Below are 22,968 nucleotides of genomic sequence, written 5' to 3' on the forward strand. Positions count from 1 at the left end.
TAACAGGGGAAGGGCAGAGAAGGGCTGGGTCAGTTTTGTATACATTGTATTGCAACTTTGGATGTACGTTAGTTAAACCGCGGCTGGGATAAGAGTCAAGGAGATGGATATGACGAAATTTAGATACCCACTATGAATGGAAGCTTGAAAGGTATGCTGTTGCGCAATGAGATGAATCTCACTTGGGACTTGCTTGTGATGAATTATCTATTTCATAAGATGAGCGCTGACATCTACGCTGTATATATGCGAAACGAAACATCTAGGTGACGGTCTAGATCTATCAGTAACAACTTCTATCTCGTTAGTTCCCCGGCCAAGGTCTTCCACCATTCTCTCGCATTCACATCTGTCGACTCGGGCGGCGCACCCTTGGCACGAGGCCTAGGGTTGGGTACACGTTTCCACTCTCGCACATTCATGACGTTGTCCCTGGGCCAGTTCTCCATGCGTTCATCAAATGTTTCCACGTCGGCAATCTTGCCATCCATTGCCAGCATTTGGGTTTCGAAACCACCCTTGAGCTGAGGCAGTGTTTCGCGTTTCCTCCTTACCCACTCGAAACGACACGGCGTTACACTGCGCTCAAGACACACATAGCCTTGTGCGGTACGATAACGTATTTGTTCATTCATGAACTCGCCGAACTCCAAGATGATGTTAGGTATGGCCGTTAGTGGGAAAATGGATTCTCGTCGACGGACGTTGCTGGTAGCGTTGCTGAAAAAATGGTGAACACACTCTTGAATCGCGTACCAGGCGTGTTCCTTCTGGGTTTCGATTGTAAGGCGTCGATGGCTGACATGAGAGACTTCTTGCAAGACCTCATCGAATACAATTTGCTGGTGCTCTCGCTCAAGACGGCGGTAATGCTTTATAGCATGGTCACGAATCATCTCCCTCGCCGCACCAAACTTGCCTTGAAAGATGAGTACTTTGATACGAGCGATATAACTTTCGAAAGTAGGTTTGACTTTGTAAGGTTCTGAGGTCATGGTCTCCCATACTTTGGTAACAAGCTGGGCATCTACCAACGCAGAACGAGGAAAGCTCCCCATCATTCTCCGTTGAGCTTGGTTTGACTTGGTCGAACAAACGTAGGCCCAGTTGAAAAGATTGTTCCACGTCTCAGGTGGTATTGGGATTCTGTATACCTTGGAGGTGTGAATGACTAGATCGAGACAGAGACGAATGCGAGACATGCACCCCAGGGCTTCGACCATGGCGTTAAGGAAGCGTTTGGTAGGAGCTTTGGGGCTGCCATATCGGAGTGTCCTGCTGCCAATGACGGAGAAAATCCCTGTCTCTTTGTCTTCAAGGAGGCCGATTCCGAGACCCTTTTTTAGGACAATACTCCGTATATGTGTGAGTGAACCACTGCGGCTGAGGCCAACCATAGTATTACACAGCAACTCCTCGTTTAGTAAAACGCCCATAGCTCTAGAGCGGCGCCAATTGGCAAAGTAGCTTTGAAAACCCGTCTTCTGCCTCTGCCACAAGAAGTTGTCCGCCCACAGCCTGTGCCTTTGGCGGTTGAAGGGGAGTCTTTTGAGTGCATTCATACTATGTCGTAGAGACTCCATGCGCCTGATGTTTCTCAAACTTGTCCTGAAAGTGACTCTGAATGAATGGCGAGCTTGTTGAACAACTCGTTGGCGATCGAACTGATAATAGGCGGGATTTATCTGGTAGCGAGCCTTGAGAAACTCGTTCCAAGTTGTCGTCGTGCGCTTAAGAGCTAAACCGTGTGCTCTGATGGCACCAAAAAAGAAGGTGGCAGCTGCGATATCGCTGGCAGCACCAGCACAGCGCATGAATACTTCGTAGTCGGCTAGGACAAGCTCACGTCCAGCAGCGCGACGAGATTTTAGCAGGAGCTTCATGGCCTCGAGGACAAAGAGATGATGATGCCGCACACCGAATTCGTCCACCAGATTACATGCATTAGTGAATTGAATTTGACCCAGAGTAATATTGAGACCATGAGCAATGTCGATTTGCGGGTTTTGAATGGGATCTAGCGCTCGAATAACTGCAGAAAGGATGTTCACAGGGAGTGTGCGCATTTGTTGATGAGCGGCATGGTCGTTGCTGGCCAGCAACATGACCCATGCGTGAAATGCTGGGAAGACATTTTCTGTTTCTTTGCATCGTATAGCTCGTAATAGCTCGTCCAAATGCCTATCCGACTGAGTATAGGGCTCGGCGACTGGAGTTGAGGTAGCAGTTGATTCTGCACTTGATACTGATGCTAACCATCGTTGTCGACCCACCACAGCGGGCCGTACAGCTCCTAGCGGTGGGCCGTAGATCGGTAGCGCGATAGCGAGTGGAGTTGTCGAGGGACGAGCGAGACAGGGCCCTGTTCTTCGGAGGCATTGTCGCCAGAGCATGGCGCTGGATCAGTGTTTGGAAGCAACAAACGATACGAAGCAGAAGAAAAACGAAAAGGAATGTCCAAGGATGACGGGAAATGAAAAGCCTCGGGAGCAACTGAACACCTCCTCACTCACGCGAGGGGCGTTTGGCTGCCGTGTAACCCCAATTCGGGAAGGTTCAGTTTGAGCCGCTCTGGATAAGTACATCAAAGTACGGGGTAGAGTATGGGATAAATACATCCCCGCCTGATATGGCTTGTTGCATACCTAGAATCAGCAATTTCCCCGAAGATTTCCCAAGCTTGCCAACCCGCATTTTCCCACTGAAACCTGGTGCTCAGATCCGGCATCCAGCTCAGCTCACCACGACACTCACTCACTCACCGAGTCCGACCTCATTCAAACAACTACTTTCATACACAAAGATGGCTGACGCCGGCGAAGAACCTCATCATGTGTCGGAGCCTCTCGACCTTGTCCGACTTCTTCTCAACGAAGTTGTCTTTGTCAAGCTTCGAGGAGACCGAGAACTCAAGGGGAAGCTGCATGTTAGTCGAAACTTTGGTCTGTGGCAAAGAATTAATGCTAACGGCGAGACAGGCTTACGACAGCCATTGCAATCTGGTCCTAGGAGAGGTTGAGGAGACTATCTACACCGTGGATGAGGATGATGATGACGATGAGCTCAAGGTATGTGGAACGTCTTTGGCTAAATTCATCCTGTCTAACCGAAACTTAGACTATCAGCCGGAAATCCGAGATGCTATTTGTGAGAGGTAAGTTTTAGTTTATGATGATGATATATAATTCAGGTTCTGACTGTTTGTTAGGTGACAGTGTTGTCTTGATCTCACCTGGAGTTCCCTTTTAGAACAAACGACTAGACTATTATACACTATGCCATCCAACATATGCACAGCCTGGCTCAACATGTGCGATAACGGAACATGTCGCATCACATGTTAGCCAAAGGCAATGAATGAGCTGCACACGTCATACCGAGAGCAGCTCAACCAAACCAAGATCACGTTCTGGCCGGGATTTAGGGCTGAGTTTTTTTATTGTTCCACACTCTTCGGCTCCGTTATTCAGTAGTAAATGTCAAGTCAAAAAGCTGAAATCCCACCTCGACAGACCCAGCTCAAGGGTTAGATAGGCCATCAATAGCACGAAAGATTATTGATGCCGATAAAGAGCACTCTTCGCCTTGATAAAGACAGCCCAGCGAATCAAGACTGGGCATCGTGTTCAAGAAATGCAGACGAATGTAGGGATGTATCCCCTGGTGACTCTGATCCTGAATGCCCGCACTGGATGACCCCGATAGATGAATGTGGCTTGAAACGCCCAGATGCAGTCACCCCGCCGAAGTGCGGCACAACAGCTTTGGATGTTGCAGGGCTGTAGAGGTACCCAGCAAATGACATGTGTCGAGTCTCGACAAATGTTATACTGTGGTTCTTCGTCGTAGTTAGCAGTGGAATCGCATCGTCAGTAAGGCAGTCATAAGAAGCTTCTGTCTTAGAAATTAGATGAGGTCGTCTTGCTCTAGGTAATTGAAAATATCGGTGCGCATACTACACCTACAGGTAAGTACCTACTACCTAGTAGTTAGCTGGAGCTTTTATCGATAAGGAAGTCGCCGTGGCGTGGAATGCTAGGCTGCCTGTGTCCTATCCTGTCCTGTCCCGGAGTCGTGGGTAACCACCCCGCGAATCATGTTAGCTACCTACTTACCACTCCAAATCTACAACTTTGTCTATGACTCTTCCTTTAAAACTGTACCATCCAAAGAAAATCTGCGCCACCTCTCGCCGTATGACTGTTAAATCACATCTCTTAAATCATTATTAATATCTCCTGGGTCGTCAAGCTCACCCTTGCGACGTTGACAAGTACTCATATAACCAATCGCATGACCTCATAGTTGTTAACATGTCAACAACGAAGCCATTGGCGCATGAGAAGCGCAAGGGCGAATCTGTCGGTACACCTTCAGCAAAAGGATATCACGGGAACCAGAAGCTCACAACAGGCCAACAGGCTCTTAGCGACTTCGCCGAATACGTAGAGCAACAGCAGAATCTACGGTATCCCACAGCCAAGACAATAGCTGTCGCGACCACCGAAATCACCGACGCAAATACCGAACATCACGAAGAGCTTGATGAATTGTTCGACAATCTAGATCTTGCCGATTCAGCGCCTCGAGTTCCTCTCAAGCAACTTCTTCTTGAATCGGGCGAGGACGAAGATGATGAGAATCTAAAGCAATTGGAGAACCTCGTATCCGACCGGTTAGACGAAGGTTTTGGTGAATGTGTCTTTGAGATCGGATACGAGAGTCATGGCGAGTCAATGAACTTGACACTTGATCAATGGAACCATGCGTACAAGACATTACAAAGAGCAGCAAAGAGAGTGCGCGCTGATTGCGATCTCTTGCTGACCAAGAATGTCGGCGGCGATGTTGAGGCCGCAAGCACCAGCGCCGGTCCGGTGAAGGACAAGAGTTGCAGCGGCAAGGTTCTCATACGGCAGACTCCTTCTACAATAGAGGATGTTATTGAAACAAGAATAGCAGTAGTCGGAAACGGTAAGCCATATCCTTCCTTGAGGTACTATACAGTTGGCACTCGCAACACCATTGGTGCCATAAACTGCAAGATATCGATAATCGGCATATCAAAGAATCTTACTGACGCGATTCTTCTAGTCGATGCCGGCAAGAGTTCCATGTTAGGCGTGCTCGTCAAGGGTGATCTTGACGACGGACGAGGAAGGGCGCGAGTTAACCTCTTTCGACACAAGCATGAGATTGAAACTGGCCGAACTAGCTCTGTCGGTATGGAGATCATGGGCTTTGACACAACAGGCCACGTTATCACCTCGGATACTCCAGGACGTATGTTTTACTGTACTTTGAGAGGCACAGTCTTACTAATGTTTCATAGGCAAACTTTCTTGGGAAGAAATCGGCAAGCGCAGCGCAAAGGTTATCACTTTTACTGACTTGGCTGGCCACGAGAAGTACCTTAGAACAACCGTGTTTGGTTTGCTCTCCAGTAGCCCAAATTACTGTCTGCTTATGGTGGCAGCTAACAATGGTCTTATCGGTATGAGCAAGGAGCATCTTGGAATTGCCCTGGCTCTCAACGTCCCCGTCATGGTTGTTGTTACCAAGATTGATATCTGCCCACCCAACATTTTGGAGCAAACGTTAACACAGATCACCAAAATCATGAAGAGTCCCGGTGCTCGCAAAATCCCGACATTCATCAAGACGCGCGAGGAGTGTATCAACACAGCCACACAGTTCGTCAGTCAGAGAATATGCCCAGTGTTCCTTGTTTCCAATGTTACGGGCGAGAATCTGGATCTGGTCAGGACGTTCTTGAATATTCTCCCTCACCATGGACGTTACAATTCTGATGCACCATTCGAATTCCATGTCAACGACACTTTCTCGGTGCCTTTCACAGGAACCGTCGTGTCCGGCATCATCAAGTCCGGCGTGATCCACGAAGGCGACAACGTCCTTATTGGACCCGACTCGTTGGGGCAGTTCATCTCTACAGGTGTTAAGTCAATTGAACGCAAGAGGATAAGAGTACCCGCTGCGTCAGCGGGCCAGTCTGCCTCTTTTGCTCTCAAGAAGGTCAAGCGCAAAGATGTGAGGAAGGGTATGGTGGTACTTCCCAGAGTAGAAGGCCAGGTGATGCCCAAGGTGCATCAAGAGTTTATTGCAGAAGGCAAGTACCATACTGATCATCCTCATTGAGCAAAAGATGGTCAATGAATACTAACCCTCTTCCAGTCCTTATTCTCTCCCATGCCACCACCATCAAGACCAAATATCAGGCTATGCTGCATGTTGGTCCCGTTTCTCAGACCTGTGCGATAATTGACATCGACCGAGAGCTCATTCGCACAGGAGATCGCGCAACAGTTGCATTCCGCTTCGTTCAACGCCCTGAGTATCTTGCTCCAGGAGATAGGCTTCTCTTCCGCGAAGGCCGCACCAAGGGCCTTGGCATAGTCAAGTCTGTCGGTTACGACCCTGAGCACCCATTGATGCCCAGCAAGGATGGCGACAAGGAGAAGGAGAAGCAGCCTGTCAACTCCGAGGTTAGTGTTGGGGCCTGATACTCAGGAAGCTATGTTATGATATCAAGGATAGGATGGCGTTTTATGTTTGGCTAAAGACTAGTGACTTGTCTAGTTTTGTTTTGTTTATTCCGCGGTGTATTTAGAGGTCCCTCGTTTGGTCTAGTAGCGTTGTATATCATATTTTGTACAAAACTGAGTTCAAGTATCAAAACAATTGGCCGCTGAAAGTATAAGAGATGAAATTAGTAGTTCAGTTCATGCTACTTAGATGATATTCTTTGGGCCGTTTGTTGTTATAACCCAAAGCTTGTTATGCTACCCAACACGTTCCAAAGAACCATCTTATGCTATAACTTCACATTCCGGGTCCCCAGGCAACTGGCAAAAATCTTCTTTTAGTATACCTAACCTCCCAGTACTGACGCACCCCTTTCTTCTGAAGCTGTACCCCCGTTACTTCGACAAATCTCAAAGACCCTCTTCGGGAACTTGACCAACTCACAAATCCCCTCGACGTCTGTACAATACCTTTCCAGGTAAATGCAAATCGCCTGTCCCTCCACCAACGAACGTCTCTGCATCCACCACGAACTGTGTACCGCTGCCTTTGTATACCACCACGCCAGCAAAACCATGGCCCTGGGATCTTTTCCCTCCAGCAGCTTTCGAAAGCGCGGATCCAGCTGTGTCAGAAAGCTGAGGAACTGTATTACTGTGTTATCAGTTATCTCGTGAGGGAGGAGTTGCGCGAGAAGAGATGCAGCGGTGTGGTAGGGGTTGGTCGAAGCTGATGATGAAGCATCCAGGTTGAAAACGCTGTAGAATATACTGGGGAGGACATCGGGAGGAATTTCTTTTGTTCCATCAGGCATAGACGTTTTCTCTGCGAGTAGTTCATGGAAGATACTCTCTTGTCGGGTCGGATCAGCTAGATTCCATACGACTTTCTTCCCATCGCTCATCTTCAGCCAATCCAGGTCCAGCGGATCGGATTCTTTGAGGGGCCAGACATTATCGACGCTCTGAACGTCGAGAAGAGCGAACGAAGCAGCCCCGAGGAGTGCCCCCGCCGTCCAGAGGGAGTCACGCTCGGAGCTGGGAAGCGTTGAAGGGTCCTGGACTGAGCTAGCTGTTGCTAAACGGCGGTGGAAGAGCGCTGTAGCTTGGTACCAGTGAAAGGCGAGAGGTGTGCGGTGAGATGCTATTGAGTTGGGGTTGAGATGTTCGTCGTGGAGATAGGCGAGGGCGATGAAAACATGCATAAGGAAAGGATGCTGACATGAATCAGCCATGTACTTCATTCACTTGATATAGGATCTCACCTTTAATCCCAGCATGAAAGCCCCCTCACTATAAACTCTCTTCGATTTCTTGGTACCAACTGAGAAAACGGTTCTTTTCCGAAACCTCTCCAGCGCCTTGAGAGCAAAGTCATCAAGAACAATTTCGCCCATACCCTCCTTTACAGGCTTCACGACAGGGACTCTCAAGCCAGGATTGATGGGCCCAAGAGATCTGCCTATGACGGAGAAGACGGGACCTGCGTTGAAGTGGGCGAGTTGGAAGGATGATGGTGATGTTTCTGTGAAGGAACAAACAAAACCTGAGGATTTGCATCGTTTGCAAGAGGGTTTAGATTCATCGCACTGAGATGAATTGAGTCAGTAGGTGTTGATTTGGGTGGCACAAGATACAAGACTTTTTGATAAAGCTGTGTGTAAGTTCCCTGCCTACCTTTACGCTCCTAAGTTTGCAGTTCTTGCACCCAAGACGAGACTTCTTATGAGCCTTCCGCTGTCTAATTGGCACTTCATTGTCTTCATTTTCCCCTTCTTTAGCAGCCATGATTATTACTGTATCGAGAGTGTCACGTCAAGCTATACTTCGCCGGATTGTCCGGAAAGGGCATCACGTATCTCGAAGAGGTAAAGTAACAGACTCCAAGGCTTTAGGATGATGTGATGCGGATCGCTGAATCGGTAGAATACAGCCAACTCGGACTGCCAAGATGATGACAAGAGATACTTGCCGCTCGGTTAGCACATCGATTTAACTAGTGCTTACGTCCCCGGGTTTTCATGTCGTCACCAGGATAGGTAGTAGTTTGTACGGTAAGACCCTGGACTCTTCGTCTGGACCCTGATTTGATCATGGTGATGAATGTTTCACTCAAATGCACACGGACCAAATTGAGTTATACCCATGACGGGTGGCATGTATTGCAGTGTTAAGAAAACGATGTGGTATCGATACGTGAGTATGCGTTCTTCCAGCGCATGATTTATATCCTCCAAAATCAAGGTATATCCTCCCTTCCTCCTTCCGTATGGAATCCAAGTAAACGACCTGCTTTGCCATCCTTTCCCTCTTTGTAAACGCCTGGCCATCATTGAGAAATCGAATAGCAAATTATAACGCCGTCAAGACCTTGTCCATTGCAGCCATGCCAGATGCAGCCCATATGCTTGATTGTACAACCTTTTGACAAATGAAAATAAAGAAATAGACGTAAACATCGTAATCAGCGTAAACGTCGGTACGCGCTAACAAGCTCGCATGTGAGCATGTCTTGATGTGTGGTATAGTATATCCGGTTATAACCAAACACAGACAGGCAGTGCTCTTCACACTGCACGTCCAGCTCGGTTACGGAGAGCATTCATATCCAGTTGAATGCTGGGCCTGGCAATTTCCAGGCTTCGACTCGGCATCCTCCGGCCACCAGGAGTTCGGGGGTTGGCGACGTTGACACGTCCAGTTCTGTCCAGAATCCTTGGGGGTGAGTCATCGGGATCTGACTCTGAGTCATCTTGGCCCTCATAGCCAGCGTCGGCCAGTCGTGCAAAGTAGTCGGCCATACCGTCTACACTTGGAGTTCCGACCACGACATCATACTGTGGCGGGGGTGTCATGACAGGCTCAGGTGCGTCATGGACGAGTTCGGCAGCAGGAGGTGGAGCGATATCGTCTTCAAATGCAGGAGGATTGAAGCTAGGAACTCGAAGGAGATGGATTGGCCGGGGTTCCTGTTGCCCACTGACAGCGTTGGCCAAATGGGCAGCCTGGGGTGGCGCGGGGAGATTGTCGGTGCTGTTAGGGTTGACACCAGGCAGTGTGCCCTCCGATGAGCTGGGAGAAGCGTCGGTAGGGACGGTAAAGGCATCGGGGCATCCGCAAGAAGACTGAAATGTGGCCCCATTGCAGTTTGCGCCAGAGTAAGCAGGAAGGTTGGTGTTGGCGTGGGTAGCACGGCAGTTGAGCACGGTGAAAGGTGAATCAATGCTGATCTCGAAGTGTCGGCGCTTTGTGCCACTGGGGTCATCAGGATCAATTCGGCTAATTCGCATAACAACCTGGAAAATGTTAGTTGCTGTTTCACACCAATTACTTGAGAGATCGTACCTTGATCCAGTGGAACACATTGACGTTCTTCCAGCTGCAGTCGGGGTTGAGCCGTAGCTCCTTGTTCTTGGCCATCATCTCACAGGTCGGGATTTGCACATTGGCTTCGATTTCTGTCGAACCCCAGATGGTCTCGAGCCCCAAGTCCAAGTCACCGAGAAGGTTGGCAGATGGCTCGGGCAGTGGCTCAGCGGTGGTTTGACGCCTGGCAGCTTCCTGTGTTCGTCTTCGGGCAGCCGCTTCACGAGCCTGTCGTCGCTGTTCAGGGTCGAGTTCTCCGCCACGGAGGGTTCGGATATCGGATGAAGAGTAGGACGAATCAAGGGGTTTGCCAGCAGACTTCTCAAGGAGAAGGATCTTGCGACCTGGATCCTTGCGGGTTACACGCTTATCGTTTGTCCAGTACTCGATGGATTCTGTTACATAGACCTTAAGCTTGTGCACCTGAACCTTGGCAAGCGGTGTGAGCTTAAAGGCGATGGGAATCTTGCTACCAATGGGGAAGCTCTTGCCCGAGATGACAATGTCATAGTGCAATTGGTCTTCCCACTGACGGCTAATTGAGATTGGCTCGGTCATTTCGAGAGACAGTTGGTCAGGCACGCGAACGATAGAAACTTCCTTGGTACCGTGCAAGTTAGGCTTGAATGCACCAGCTCGGTCAACGGTCGCTTGCAATTCCCACTTGACGGATCCATATTGTAGCTTGGTTGTTTCCAGCTGGTGATGATCGATGGGTAGTTCAAAGGTGTAATCATATGTACCAGGGTAAAAGACCCTGTAGCCCTTGGCTTGCGTAGCCGAGGCGATTGGGCTATCACCCTTTTGGAAACTTCGCGACTGGACACTTTGGAGAGACAAACGCTTCATCTCTTTGGCAGAAAGGCTATTTTGTTGCGGGGTCAGAGAGGATGATGCATTGGGTCGAACAAGATTTGTAGAGCTGCCATTGGGAGAGCCACTCTTGAGACGGTAAGTGCACTGGTTGCCATAGTCGGATTCCCAGCCATCGTTCATGGCATTGAAGAAAGTCAGTACTTGAGTGCGCAGACTCTCCTCCTCGAACACTTCTTGCTTGAGGGGAGGAATGCCTTCAGGCCACTCTGTACGGGCGCGACCAAGAAGTTTGAGTTGAACAGCCTTGATTTTTACATTTTTTGTAACGCGCAATTGAAGCTTGCCGCGCAATAAAGCAGTGCCACTCTGGCCTTCACGGTGACCATGACCATCATGGTCGAAACCTGAGAGGAAAATGTTTGGCTCAGCTAGTAGAATTGAGCAAGACACGCCACTGCCGGAAGCGACGGGCTTGGGAAGCTCTGAGACTGAAGTGACAGCAGATTTTGATGAACGGGCAGACATGAAGCTGTTTCGGTTTGAGTTGGAGAGAGGAAGTGAGGGATGTGAAGTTCGTGCAGTCGCCATATTTGCGGCTGATTGAGAGGAATTGCTATTACAGTTGGAGTTGCAATCGGCAGGATTGGAACTGATCAAAGGCGTTGTAGCGGGTGTAGCGACAAAACCTAATGTAGAATCAGGCGCAGTAGTACTGGAACCGGAGACAGGGCGTGAAATTATGTCGTCATAAGCTGGCGGGGATACGGATGGACCTGCCCCAGTAAATCTAGATCTCGAGCCAACCGCGGAAGGCGCCTCGCAGGCCAAGTCCGATTCCAACGAGCAAGACTGGCCAATTGACTGGGGTGTATTGGTGTTGGCAGTTGCGCCTTGCCCAGTTGAGCGGTCAGTATTGGATAGCGCTTCGGCAGCTGTAGGACCCGAAATAGATTCAGGTTCAGTGTTGCTCAAAGTAAACGAGCTCAGGAACTTGTCCCTACGGCGAGTGGCTAGACGAGATTTTGTGTTTCTTTTGTTGTTGTTGTTGTTGTTGTTGGTGGTGGTGGTGTCAGTTCCAGAGGGAGAAGGCTGCAGTGAAGGTGCAGGTCGAGGCTCATCAACGAGTGTAGGACTGTGAGGTCTGCTTCTGTTTTGGCTTTCTGGTCGCAGCTCTTTAGGAACGTAGCCAGACGGGTAGCTAACGATGTGGATCGCTTGCGGGCGAGATCTTCGAGGACCGATTAACGGAGCAGGAAACCGTCCAGAAACGGACTTTTTCTTTGTAAGGCGAGGACGGTAGTAAATGTTGTCGTGAGTAGGAACCCAAGCTGGACGACGGTCTTGTTCTGTTGCCATGACGGTTAACGGCTGTGGAAGATGACGAGGCCAATAAAGCCAAGAGAAAGGAAGCGCGAGTGTGGTCCAGCCGTGAGAGCGAGTATTAATTTAGAATGCAACGTTGGAAGGATAAAAACACGGAGTGGGTGTGCAAGATATGATGTAAGTCATAAAACGTGCAGTGCGTGCTGGAATGCTCTCAAAACAAACAGCAGCAATGAAGAATGGAGGGAAGCGAGGAGGGTGATGGGGTTGGTTATAGATGAGAGATCTTTTCGAGGTTGACTTGACCGCGTGAGCGTGACTGACCGACCCCAGGGCAAAGAAAAGGCGTTATATTGGATACCCAAGGGATTAGAATAGATGGGAAGGGAGGGGCTAGGAGCAAAAAAAAAAAGCATGGACGAGTAAATGCAAACAAGACGGTGTGTTGCAGTGCCGCGGCGGTGATGTCCTAGGTCAATGTTTGGGTATGGGTCTTAGGTCTAGGCACAGGACAGAACAACAGCAGTGCTCATCAATTCCCTAATGGATTATGCGCTGGCATCCATGACATTCATCCTTTCTGGAGATGAGATGGAGAAGGCTTCTAAAACAAACAAGCAAGCACAAGCACGAAGCCGGGTCCTTGAGCTAGCAAGGGTCATGTCTTGTTCGCTTTGGCAGCCGGTTTGGTTAGGCGTAGTGAAAACGCAGTGGGGGAAGTAGGTAACTTGGTGGAGAAACAGGGCAGAGTGGATTATGGACCCGGGGTTAAAGGACAGGGATTTGTTTTGTTTTCTTTCTTATTGCAAATTATGAATGGATAGAGTGGGTGATATGATATGCATATTTGAATAGCGGTGATGGTGGAGGAGGAGGAGGAATGGTGGAGCGATGGACAGACAATGAATGGATCTTGATCAAGAAAAAATATCGTCGCCGTCTTCTTCTTCTTCAACTCAAAGAACAAGGAAAGTAAACATTCCCAAACTGAATGCGAATATTCAAGCCAAACCGAGAGAGAGACACAAAGAGTAGTAGAAAAAAATAATACGTACCTTTTCGATACTAAAACATGGAAATCCGAAACATCAGATTCAAGGGATTCGCTTATGACTAGTGTCAGCCAACCAATTGTAGCCTCTGACGCGACGAAAAGACCGTGAGCGAGATGAAGAGTTGAGATTGAGGCCCCAGCAACCCTTGTCGATTTGATCGGTCGCTCTCCCGTTGTTTTTCGTTTGATTGATCAATGGGTTTCTTTCTCAGCTCCAAGAACGATAAAACACTGTAGGCGGTTGGAGCGGATGCGAATAATAAATAACAATGAGAGGCAGAAAATGTCAAGTTAGGTATCAACGTTTGAGTACCTTGTCCAGGGCAGTTCAGGTCCAGTCCAATTAAGCACGGTTCACTTGTCCGAGGCTGGTGGGCTGAATTTTGAGACCGGCCAAAGCGAGACTGAACACGGTCGGTGACAGACGATAATAATTACCCAGGCAAGGCTGGGTAGGGTTGGGCTGGGCTGGTAAAGGTCTAGTTTAACCCAGTCTGCAATAGGACGACGGCGTATATCTTGTTTGATGGAGGGGGGGATGAAGGCGAGGTTGAGGAGGAAACGGACGAGAACAGAAAAGAGACAGAAAAACCAGGAATCCAAGTAATAAATCAAGTTAATACAAGAGAAGAAGAGATCAGGTATGCAACGTCAGAGTCAGACAAAGAAGACACCGTCCATGTACCAAGAATGAGAAAAGCTAAGGTGACCTAAACGGGCCAGTATTCGTCCCAGACAGGGTTTATTGTAGCGCTCTAGCAGACTTCTGGTGCTGCTGATGATGATGCTGTCATAAATAGAGAAATAGGAATGAAGAACAGGGAATATCTTGAGTCTTTCTCTGCGTGGGATGTCTTGGAGTAAATGTATCTGCCCACTGGCTCACTCTCCAAGGAAACGACAGAGAAAAGCCAGAATACGCCCCGAGGTTTCCTATCCGTCACTCCCGATCATCATCTTCATTCATCACTAAAGAGTGAACCCAAAGACCCCGGAGGCTGCGGAGGAAGACCCCATACGATTACAGGGCTCGCTTCTTTCGGTGACGCGGCTCGACCAACCAGATGCAGTAAAGTCTGCTGTTCAGCTTCAGTGCATTAAGGGTCCTCATCTTGACTACTAACCTGTTATACGTAATCAGCCAAGGTTACAGAGGATGGCCATCTGATCAAGATGCTATTTCGCATCAAATTCCAAAGTTACAAGCAAGTAGCCAAGCAAATATGTAAGACAGAGAGTCAAAATCTCAAGGAGTCCATCCACCGCTAGGGAATGACGAAAGACAAGTGCATTTAATTTACTCGGCTATCTATTTCGCTTCTATTTTATTTTGTTCTATATATGTGCACTCGCTTCTACGCTGGATTTACGGATAACGGCAGTAAAACCCACTCACAAAAAAGACATGATATAATAAAAAAGTCCGATCTCCAGAACGCGATGATGATATCCCAAGGAGGTGCTCATCATCATGACAAAACTTTTATCCCATTCATAAAATAAAATAAAAAGACAGAGGGCAGAAAAAGACTCATTTTGAGTTGCTTTTTTCAGGGTATTCCCTCATGCCCAGGATCATGATTATGTATCCTGTGTTTTTCGTGATGATCACTGGATCTAGACAAGCACAACAACTGCAAGTGGAAATAGGTGGACTATGTGGAGTGATGATGAACACACAGGGTCTGGCCTTTTTTTGCTTTTCTTTTTAGGTTGTTAAAGATGCCCAAGTAGCCAGGTTGACCCATGATTATCTTGCTATTACACACTCACCAATTCACTCATTCAAGTCAGGCCATGGCTTGGATGAGTTTTTTGTGCCAATGCAAACTTGCTTATATCCATTGCATTCCCGAACACTTGAACACATCTAGCCCATCTCCATGAAAGGAAATCTATTCATGTCCATGTCCAAGCCATTAGTGACCTGCATCAACCCGTCAGCCCACTCTCGTCCGCGATCGTTTCAGCGCTCGAATAGATAGATTCAGCTTCAGCATTAACTAGTCAGCTTCAGCCTGTCGGTTGTTCTCGTTTCATGTCAAATTTTAAAAGTGCCTGGCTTCTAACTAATATCCCCCTGTCATTAGTAGAGGAAGAAAAAGAGCCCCTGCTTGGCCCCATGAGGCTCGTGCTTTGTCATGGTGAGGCAGGCAGATATAATCCTGGTAATTTGAGAACTAAATCGAGAATCCCTTGCGGTTTAAGGCTTGGTACAAGTCATTGGTTGTAACGGTTCCTACCAGCTAATATGTAGGTTCTGCCAACTAATCGCTCCTCATCGTCAACTGTAAAGGAAACCTGGGATACGACATGAAAAAGTAAACATCAACAACACCACATCTGTCACTTGAGCTGTCCCAAGTCTGTAAGCATATCCCCTGTATAAATCAACACAAAGGGCCTTGATTAATACCCATGCACTCACTCACTCCGTGATTTCTTTTCTTGTGAGGAGAAAATAGAAGGTTAGCAGAAAGAAAATGAGCTTCTAGCGTTGGTCCGCGCTCATCTCGTTATCATGTATTCATCGGACAAGGCCGCGAATTTCATTTGAACTCATCCAGCCTTGATTCTTCCGACAGGGGTCCCTGGTTACCTTTGTCGACAGGGGTTCGACATGATCAGCACTCATGTGAGGTCATTCTCTTGGAACCGTTTTTCTGTTATCCTCATTTTAAGGTTTAGACTCTCCCAGTTTTACATCCTGACTCAGTCGTATCTGAACAAGAAATCTCAAGAGAAGAAGCATAGATCTTCACTTACAATCAAGGTTTTCTCGATCTACGAGAAGAATCTGCAACAGTTAGAGATTCCCAGATTCCGGGTTACAATGGATGGCCAGGCCAACTGCCGGGGTATGGATCAAACCCAATTGAGGCTATCCATGTTGACTCAACAAGTGCAGTTCCCGTCAAGATCCCATGTCTTACATCTTACCACCATCACATGTCACGCCTCAAAATCTGGGCCTCGAATGTCAATTTGATGTCTCTTGGTTGCAGTAGGCACTTGCTGTACCGAATAACCGACTTAACCGTCTCAACCGACCGATACAAAGCCGTAATATTCCCGACTCCGAGTTATCCCCAAATCTTCAACTGAGTCGATGCCCTGAGTGACCAAGTGCTGTGTAACTATTGGCTCGCTAGCTGTTTATACTCTCATAAAGTCATGTCACGCTGATCAGTCACCCTAGCCGGCTTGTCTACCCTCCGACGCAATATCAGCGAGTACTGTAATCGATCATTGTTGCATGTACCAGTCAAATCGACCCCATGATTTGCAAGCTTCTTGAAGAGTTTTCTTTTGTAGATGGCGGCATTAAACACAGCAAGTGATATACAGAACCACCAGCGCTCTGGGCTACGACATGAATCAGTCCTCTACATGACTATTGCGTATGACTATCTCTGTCTGCTCTATAATACCGCAAAACGCGGGGAACTTAGGTACCACGCCTAATTGATGCTGACCGGAATGGATATCTAACGCCAAGAAGGGTTCTTGGTTGCATTCCGTCGCCTCGGAATTGCCAAGACGAACTACTCAACATGTCAGGCTTCTCTACTGTCTGTAAAGCATTGAAACCTCGAGGTTAGTGGGAGTCGTAGCATTGAAGTCTCACTCAAGCTTTCGTTAGGTTTATTCGAGTGACATATTAGGCCCCGTGACCTCAATAGAATTACAATACCGCAATATCGAGAGGTAAGTTTGACTAATAGTCACGAGTTCAATGTTGTGTCCACGTATTGAAATGGTGGCTCAGCACTATCGCCAAGAGGATTTGCCAAATACGCCTCCAGCACAATGGGCTGTGTTTCTTGTAATTCTAATGAGCAAGGCTGTGATTGAAAGTTCCTTCAGCATCGCCACATATCTATTCATCATTTGTTATGGAATTTACCATCTGACGTGTACAAAAAGGCTGTTATCGTAAGACGCTTACCCTGTACATTCTACCAAACTTATTCCTCCGTTATTGTATTCGCTTTGTCTAACCACCTGAGCACATTCATTGATGATTTCAATTACTTCTATGAACTAGATATTTAAGATATTCATAAAAAGACCCCAGGATCCGAGAAACCTGTCTAATCCTTACTGTTGTCAATCCATGCAAATTACTACCCCTGACGGACTTATTAGTTGTGCTGTAGAGCAATGAGGACTCAAATACCCCAGCTATATCGTAAGTTCTTATGACCAACTGGCCCTTTGGTGCATCCGTAATACATGTTGAAAGCATACTGCTTCGGCAATGGAGCCTTTCGTCGCCGGGTATAGTGAAGTCTCAGACCTGGGTCTCGAGAGTTGTGTAAAAACTAGGTATATTGGAACAGTACAAAGCCTTGTCCGAGCAAGGGGCTATTTACCCAGTGTTTAACTTCAAGGCTTGAAAAAATATATTGGCGTTTTCTCAGTTACAAACACCATGGTACAGCACGATATGTGGAAGCAGGGTCTCACGGCAGACGGCCAGAGCCTAATGTATTACCATGAAAACAGCTAAACTAGAAACAAAAAGACATACACAACAGAAAACGGCAGAATCTCGTCGCTATGTCCCCCGGTTTACCTAGCGGCATTTGTCAACTGCTTGAGATATCCCAACCTCCTCTCAATAGCCTCAGCAGTGTTCATTGCCTGCGGCCCATCTACGTTATCGGGCCCCTGACGAAAGTCCATAAGAACTATCATAGTCAATATCATTCAAGCAAATGCATCCAAGGCATACTTACGGGTTTCAATGTCGATATTGAAGGAGGACAGCTCTGTCTTGATTCTCATAAGTAAATATTTGTCGTCGAAACTGTCCTCGAAAGTGCCAGGTCTGCTGCCAACTCCAGAGAGCCTAGCCCAATCATCGAATCTGAACTCAAGAGATCGTACCATGGAACTCTTTGGCCATCCTATCATGTATCGTCGTCTTTCTGCTTCGCGGATGAGGTCGTTGAAGCTTGCGCGGACCTGGTCTACTATTTTGGCGGCACTGTCGCCGGCATCTCTTACCATGGATGATGGCATATTTAGCTGTTTTGGTATTGTAAAGAGTATATTATAAGCTGCGATGGGAGTGTGTGTTTACCTTCTTGGTGTTATGGGAGGCAACGAGAGGTTATATACCCAAGAGGTACGTTTGATTCACGGTTGATAGAGCGCGGGGTAAACACTCGCAATTGTCGAACACTAGTGGTTCATGACTGGTCAATGTGAACATAAGAAGAGTGGTTTTGGATGAGAAAGGGTAGGGTTATAGTGAATGACATGCTGAAGCTGTTCATCCTGATCCTTCCGCCGAAACTGTGTATCATTTCTTGATGCTGAATTTGAACATATGTGTACGGTCAATACTCAGAGCCTCACTTGTGATTTGATAGAGAGCCTCTGAATATGCTTGAGTTGTAACTCAGGAGTAGCTAAGATTTGATTATCCCTTCCAAGATACGGTCGAGACCGCTATAGGCCAGTATTTACTACCTACCATAGGAGGTTTCTCCAAGAAAATCTCAGGGCAATTTTAGGTCACAGTCTTTAATTCAATGTACTGTACTTCTATTGACTGACTTCAGCCTATCTACGTTGACCCCTTGTCTCATCTCTCCAGCTCAAGCCATAGCTCCTTTGGAAGATGCCCCAAGAAGCGTATCAACTCATTGACCACACTTTCGACCCTGCCAAATACCACTTTTGCCTCACCCTGGTAACTTTCTCCTTTATATAGCTTCTGGACTACACTCAAAGTTAGCATTCAAAGTTCCCCTCTGATCCTGGCAGCATCTCAACTCACGACCCTCTAGGTCTTCGACCAAGTGCCCAAGCTGTGACTGTAACGTAGATCTGGTATAGTCATGTTTTCGAAACTTGTAGTCAAGTGATAAAGTAGAAGATATACTGCGATTCGCTCCGTATGTTATGCCCCATTGGTTAAGTTCCTGGCGAACATCCCGGACCTCTTGTTCTGACGGAAAGTCTTTCAAGTTATATGCCGGGTCCTTTGTTTCGCGGATAAGTGCGTCCAAGTAGACAATACATTTAGATAATAGTGTAACAATATCCGGAGAATCTGTGTCGCGGGTCATGGTTATTGAGTTTTGTAGAGTTGATGGTTTCAAGGTCAGGTAGCAGATAACCTGCCCGATCTTGAGACTGGGTGCTTTTATATAGACATGAGAAATGAAGTGATGCTGTTACGATGCTTGAGGCTATTCTCATTCACTCGGAGACAGGGCAAGAAAACTTTCCTCATGGTGTTACCGTTCTTGTGCGACCATGTCACTGAAATTGCTGGTAAACTTGAGGCCCTCTCGGTATAGTGAATCACCCACGATAGTTGACCGAAGGGTAAGCATGTTAGTGAGGGATGAAACGAGCAATCTTGGTGTGATTGAAAAGCGATACGGGTCTGCCTTGAATATATGATAGACATGGTAAAGACTTGTTGACTTCAACTTCAACTTCAACCTCAACCTCAACCTCATACATACTCTTTCAACGATGCTGTACCCAAAACTATTATCCGTCAAATGACCAATACGATCACCCTACTAGTCACCAATGGCACATTCCATACATGTTCTTATCTTATGCAAAACATGTCGTATCCCTGACAAGAGAAAAGTCCCATAACCAATGACTCAACGTGTCCCCGCAACGCCACTCAACTTGTCAAAGCTCTCATAATAATTGCCCGATTGGATCATCGCTTGTTTATGATACCTGGGCAATAGCTATCGCTTCGCTTACACCGACTTGCTGTCTCCCTGCCTTCCAACCATCCATCGGTCTCTGCTTCCGGTCCGGTAAAGGAGTCAGTCAGTCATAGGGCGCGGGTTCAAGACGCTAGACTCTGCGACGCTGGAGTCTAGAACCAGACCTTTTTGCAAAGATGTTATTAGTTGATTGGTTGAAACTACCTTGATCAGTTTTTGCTAGACTGGAGAAAATGAAAAAAAAAAAAAGGTTTGATGGAAAAGGTGGGCGCGGGAATACTCCCGATCGATACATGCATATATACATTGGACTCAACACCATGGTATTTCTGTTATACGACTCTACATTTTGTGTCGTGATACAATATTATAACCATGATCAACTCAATACCTCAAGACGAAAATGTGCAGAGAAATAGTGTCCAGGAGAATGCCAATTGGGCTGCTTTCGGACTCGATCCGATAACAGCTACCATGTCCAGCATCAACCCAGACGCCGAAGCACAAGCACAAACAGAACAAGAGACGAGAGGTCAAGATGTCGAAAAATCACTCGCCGCATGGACTTGCGTCCTGGGAGCGTTTCTCACTTTGATACCTACATTTGGTAATAATTGCAATCGCCACGAAATGACAAACACTTACAACTCCTCTCAGGTTTCATGAACTCGCTCGGAACAGTGCAGACATATCTTAGTATGAATCAGCTTCATGACTACAGCGAAGGCGAGGTTGGATGGATCAGCGGCATGTTTCTTTTCCTCTCCCTGATCCTTAACGTCCAAGTCGGCCCCATGGTTGATGTCCACGGACCAAATGTGATCGGCCCGGTGGGAGCAGTCTTGTACGTCGCCATGTTTCTCCTCATGGCTGAGTGTCGCAACTACTGGCACTTTATGCTCTGTCTAGGAGTCTTTGGGAGTTTTGGTGCTGCCATGACGATGGTTGTTGCCATAGCCATCGTGGGTAAACTCTTTGTCCGCAGTCGCGGTTTGGCTATGGGCATTACACTTGCAGGATCATCCACCGGCGCCGTCATATTTCCAATAATTCTACGCTCTACATATCCCAATCTTGGTTGGCAGTGGTCAATGCGGATCATGGCCTTTATATCAGCTGGTTTGCTAGTTCCCAGCATGATCTGCTTCATCCCTTTCAACAACATTTACAAGAAGTCGACGGGAGGAGGACAAGCAAGTCCCAAGAGCTCGACACTCAACTTTACAGCCTTCCAGTCTCCTGCGTTTTGTTTTGTCACGGGAGGTATCTTCATGTTCGAGTTTGTCATTTTCAGTATATCGGGTCTTTTGCCGTCTATCGCTACGCGCATCGGCTTCACTCCCGAGAATGGCTACACTTTGCTTGCTATCGTAGGCGCAGCCTCTACATTCGGCAGAATCATTCCGGGAGTCATTGGCGATAAGTATGGTCACTTCAATATTCTTCTTGTTACGGTTGTCTTCACCATTATCTTCATGGGCGCTTTACTAGTTCCCTTTGGCACAAGATCGGCTACTGCTCTGTATGCTTGGTCTGCTCTTTGGGGGCTTGGGTCAGGCTCGTTTCTCTCTATCACGCCTGGTAAGTGTTGGTTTATTATCCCTTGATCTCAGTAGTGAAACTTACACAGACTAGTATGTATGGGTAAAACTTGCGAGGCAAAGGACTATGGACGATACTACGGTAAAAACTGGCCCCCAGCATAGCCAAAGGGCATTCTCAGCTAACCATTGTCATAGGCATGATGAACTTTGTCACTGCTTTCGCGTTACTCATCGCTCTACCCAGCAGCGGTGCCATGCTTGAGAATATGGGCCCTCAAGCTCTAGCTGGCCTGTTCACTGCCTTGACTGCTGTTGGAGGAGCTTGTAATTTCGCTGCTCGTGCCCTCCTTATTGGGGAATGGCTATCTCCTAAAACCGTTATATAGTGTTGGTGAAAACGATTTCTATAGTCACCTTTGAGAATCAATGGCATGTCGAGCGATATTACTTGAGGGTGTATAATATACAAGAGTTTGGGCTATGATATTGATGAATAGCGATACCTCATACAGAGCATGATGGGTCTACACGTGCACGATGAAACTGCGAGATTGTGTTTAAACAATAGCATAAGTTAATTACATATGAGAGTATCTTGATTCTCCGAACTTAAAGTGATCAAGTCCTGTGCCCCTGACTAACCTTCCTCAAAGCAAACCCCATCTCGACTATCCTCACCATAATCGAATTTGTCAAAGGAATCTCCCTCTCACCCATGCGCTGCAGTCGAGCCTCTTCCTCCGTCGCCCACACATAATCCTGATGCTCCTTCGGATCCAATTTCACGTCAGTCGAAACAACATCCACTTCGAAGCTAAACTTGCAAAAGAATCTCTTGCCGGTGCGGTTCGTAAACACAGCCCCAGGCTTCCCGTCCTGGTTATCAGGTATAAAGCGGCGGATGTGTGTGGCTTCCAGGCCTGCTTCTTCCCAAAGCTCGCGCGCGCAGCCGTGAAGAACGCTCTCATCCTCATCGTCACATGCTCCTCCGGGAATCTCCCACTTATTGGGCATGCTGTCGTCTGGTGCACGCTGCAGGAGGAGAATGCGGTTGGAGGCGTCAAAGACGAGGGCTCCTGTTGCTAAAGAGTCCCACGTTTTGTTGTGCGTCTTGAGCCATTCGCGGTGGTTGACGTTCCATTCTGAGACAGTGTCGTCAAATGTGAATTTGAACTCTGGAGGAGCCATTTCTGTTGAGTCTTGTTCTGACATGGTGTTGGATTATTTTGTATGTTAAGTTGATGTGAACATACTGTGAATAACGCTAAAAGGCCACTTTTAACCCGCAACTGAACATTGCCTGCCTAAATTGCTACGCAGCCAACAAGATCCTCAGTTTCTGAGATTGTTCTTGTAATTGGTTATTGCGCTGTTGTCATTTCAGATCTCTTTCCACAACATATGCATTTGCTAATCCTTTTCATAATGGTCACTTTAAATATACTTTGTTACTTGTTTATACACACTTCGTACTATTTATTCTAACATCTTAAGAGCCCTAGCCAGGGCTATGTATTGAGTACATAACAGATGACCAGCAACTTGTACATATGCGAAATATGATGGCCAGACTTGTTGAGAGTTGACGTGTTCCCATTTACTTCACA

At 47.4% G+C, this 22,968-nt stretch overlaps 10 protein-coding genes across 10 annotated transcripts; 4 read left to right on the top strand and 6 right to left on the bottom strand.

The window, feature by feature from the left end:
- Positions 1-189: 189 nt before the first annotated feature.
- On the bottom strand, positions 190-2,379 carry FGSG_02735 (uncharacterized protein; the record flags this gene model as incomplete). The annotated part of the gene is made up of 2 exons (XM_011320395.1): positions 190-2,209; positions 2,274-2,379. The coding sequence occupies 2 exons, from the start codon at positions 2,377-2,379 to the stop codon at positions 297-299; spliced, it is 2,019 nt and encodes a 672-aa protein (XP_011318697.1). The 3' UTR covers positions 190-296.
- Positions 2,380-2,717: 338 nt separating this feature from the next.
- Positions 2,718-3,564, top strand: FGSG_12193 (uncharacterized protein). The gene is made up of 4 exons (XM_011320396.1): positions 2,718-2,926; positions 2,979-3,068; positions 3,118-3,154; positions 3,209-3,564. Exons 1-4 carry the CDS (start codon positions 2,804-2,806, stop codon positions 3,247-3,249), a joined length of 291 nt encoding a protein of 96 aa, XP_011318698.1. The 5' UTR covers positions 2,718-2,803; the 3' UTR covers positions 3,250-3,564.
- Positions 3,565-4,313: 749 nt separating this feature from the next.
- FGSG_12194 (GTP-binding protein 1) lies at positions 4,314-6,524 on the top strand (the record flags this gene model as incomplete). Its single annotated transcript, XM_011320397.1, has 4 exons — positions 4,314-4,974; positions 5,095-5,283; positions 5,333-6,061; positions 6,196-6,524. The coding sequence occupies 4 exons, from the start codon at positions 4,314-4,316 to the stop codon at positions 6,522-6,524; spliced, it is 1,908 nt and encodes a 635-aa protein (XP_011318699.1).
- A 368-nt stretch (positions 6,525-6,892) lies between these two features.
- On the bottom strand, positions 6,893-8,640 carry FGSG_02737 (uncharacterized protein; the record flags this gene model as incomplete). Its single annotated transcript, XM_011320398.1, has 3 exons — positions 6,893-7,762; positions 8,223-8,341; positions 8,553-8,640. 3 exons carry the CDS (start codon positions 8,638-8,640, stop codon positions 6,893-6,895), a joined length of 1,077 nt encoding a protein of 358 aa, XP_011318700.1.
- Positions 8,641-8,777: 137 nt separating this feature from the next.
- FGSG_02738 (uncharacterized protein) lies at positions 8,778-12,083 on the bottom strand (the record flags this gene model as incomplete). The annotated part of the gene is made up of 2 exons (XM_011320399.1): positions 8,778-9,841; positions 9,891-12,083. The coding sequence occupies 2 exons, from the start codon at positions 12,081-12,083 to the stop codon at positions 9,113-9,115; spliced, it is 2,922 nt and encodes a 973-aa protein (XP_011318701.1). The 3' UTR covers positions 8,778-9,112.
- A 3,641-nt stretch (positions 12,084-15,724) lies between these two features.
- Positions 15,725-16,093, top strand: FGSG_12195 (uncharacterized protein; the record flags this gene model as incomplete). Its single annotated transcript, XM_011320400.1, has 1 exon — positions 15,725-16,093. One exon carries the CDS (start codon positions 15,725-15,727, stop codon positions 16,091-16,093), a length of 369 nt encoding a protein of 122 aa, XP_011318702.1.
- A 1,586-nt stretch (positions 16,094-17,679) lies between these two features.
- Positions 17,680-18,159, bottom strand: FGSG_02739 (uncharacterized protein; the record flags this gene model as incomplete). The annotated part of the gene is made up of 2 exons (XM_011320401.1): positions 17,847-18,159; positions 17,680-17,798 (listed from the first exon to the last, which is right to left on the bottom strand). The coding sequence occupies exons 1-2, from the start codon at positions 18,130-18,132 to the stop codon at positions 17,680-17,682; spliced, it is 405 nt and encodes a 134-aa protein (XP_011318703.1). The 5' UTR covers positions 18,133-18,159.
- Positions 18,160-18,700: 541 nt separating this feature from the next.
- Positions 18,701-19,187, bottom strand: FGSG_02740 (uncharacterized protein; the record flags this gene model as incomplete). The annotated part of the gene is made up of 2 exons (XM_011320402.1): positions 18,701-18,837; positions 18,896-19,187. 2 exons carry the CDS (start codon positions 19,185-19,187, stop codon positions 18,701-18,703), a joined length of 429 nt encoding a protein of 142 aa, XP_011318704.1.
- A 1,005-nt stretch (positions 19,188-20,192) lies between these two features.
- On the top strand, positions 20,193-21,747 carry FGSG_02741 (uncharacterized protein; the record flags this gene model as incomplete). The annotated part of the gene is made up of 4 exons (XM_011320403.1): positions 20,193-20,424; positions 20,475-21,398; positions 21,453-21,500; positions 21,557-21,747. 4 exons carry the CDS (start codon positions 20,193-20,195, stop codon positions 21,745-21,747), a joined length of 1,395 nt encoding a protein of 464 aa, XP_011318705.1.
- Positions 21,748-21,914: 167 nt separating this feature from the next.
- FGSG_02742 (uncharacterized protein) lies at positions 21,915-22,565 on the bottom strand. The gene has a single exon (XM_011320404.1). It carries the CDS (start codon positions 22,547-22,549, stop codon positions 21,980-21,982), a length of 570 nt encoding a protein of 189 aa, XP_011318706.1. The 5' UTR covers positions 22,550-22,565; the 3' UTR covers positions 21,915-21,979.
- Positions 22,566-22,968: the final 403 nt, after the last annotated feature.

This window comes from Fusarium graminearum, chromosome 1 (genome assembly GCF_000240135.3).
Source record: "Fusarium graminearum PH-1 chromosome 1, whole genome shotgun sequence".
Taxonomy (NCBI): Eukaryota; Fungi; Ascomycota; class Sordariomycetes; order Hypocreales; family Nectriaceae; genus Fusarium; species Fusarium graminearum.

What these genes read in the sequence shown, in the direction of transcription:
- FGSG_12193 (XM_011320396.1), top strand. Translation starts at nt 2,804, where the DNA reads ATGGCTGACGCCGGCGAAGAACCTCATCATGTGTCGGAGCCTCTCGAC. An exon ending in AACTCAAGGGGAAGCTGCAT is followed by an intron (nt 2,927 to 2,978) that starts GTTAGTCGAAAC and finishes ACGGCGAGACAG; the next exon opens with GCTTACGACAGCCATTGCAA. An exon ending in CGAGATGCTATTTGTGAGAG is followed by an intron (nt 3,155 to 3,208) that starts GTAAGTTTTAGT and finishes ACTGTTTGTTAG; the next exon opens with GTGACAGTGTTGTCTTGATC.
- FGSG_02742 (XM_011320404.1), bottom strand. Translation starts at nt 22,549, where the DNA reads ATGGCTCCTCCAGAGTTCAAATTCACATTTGACGACACTGTCTCAGAA.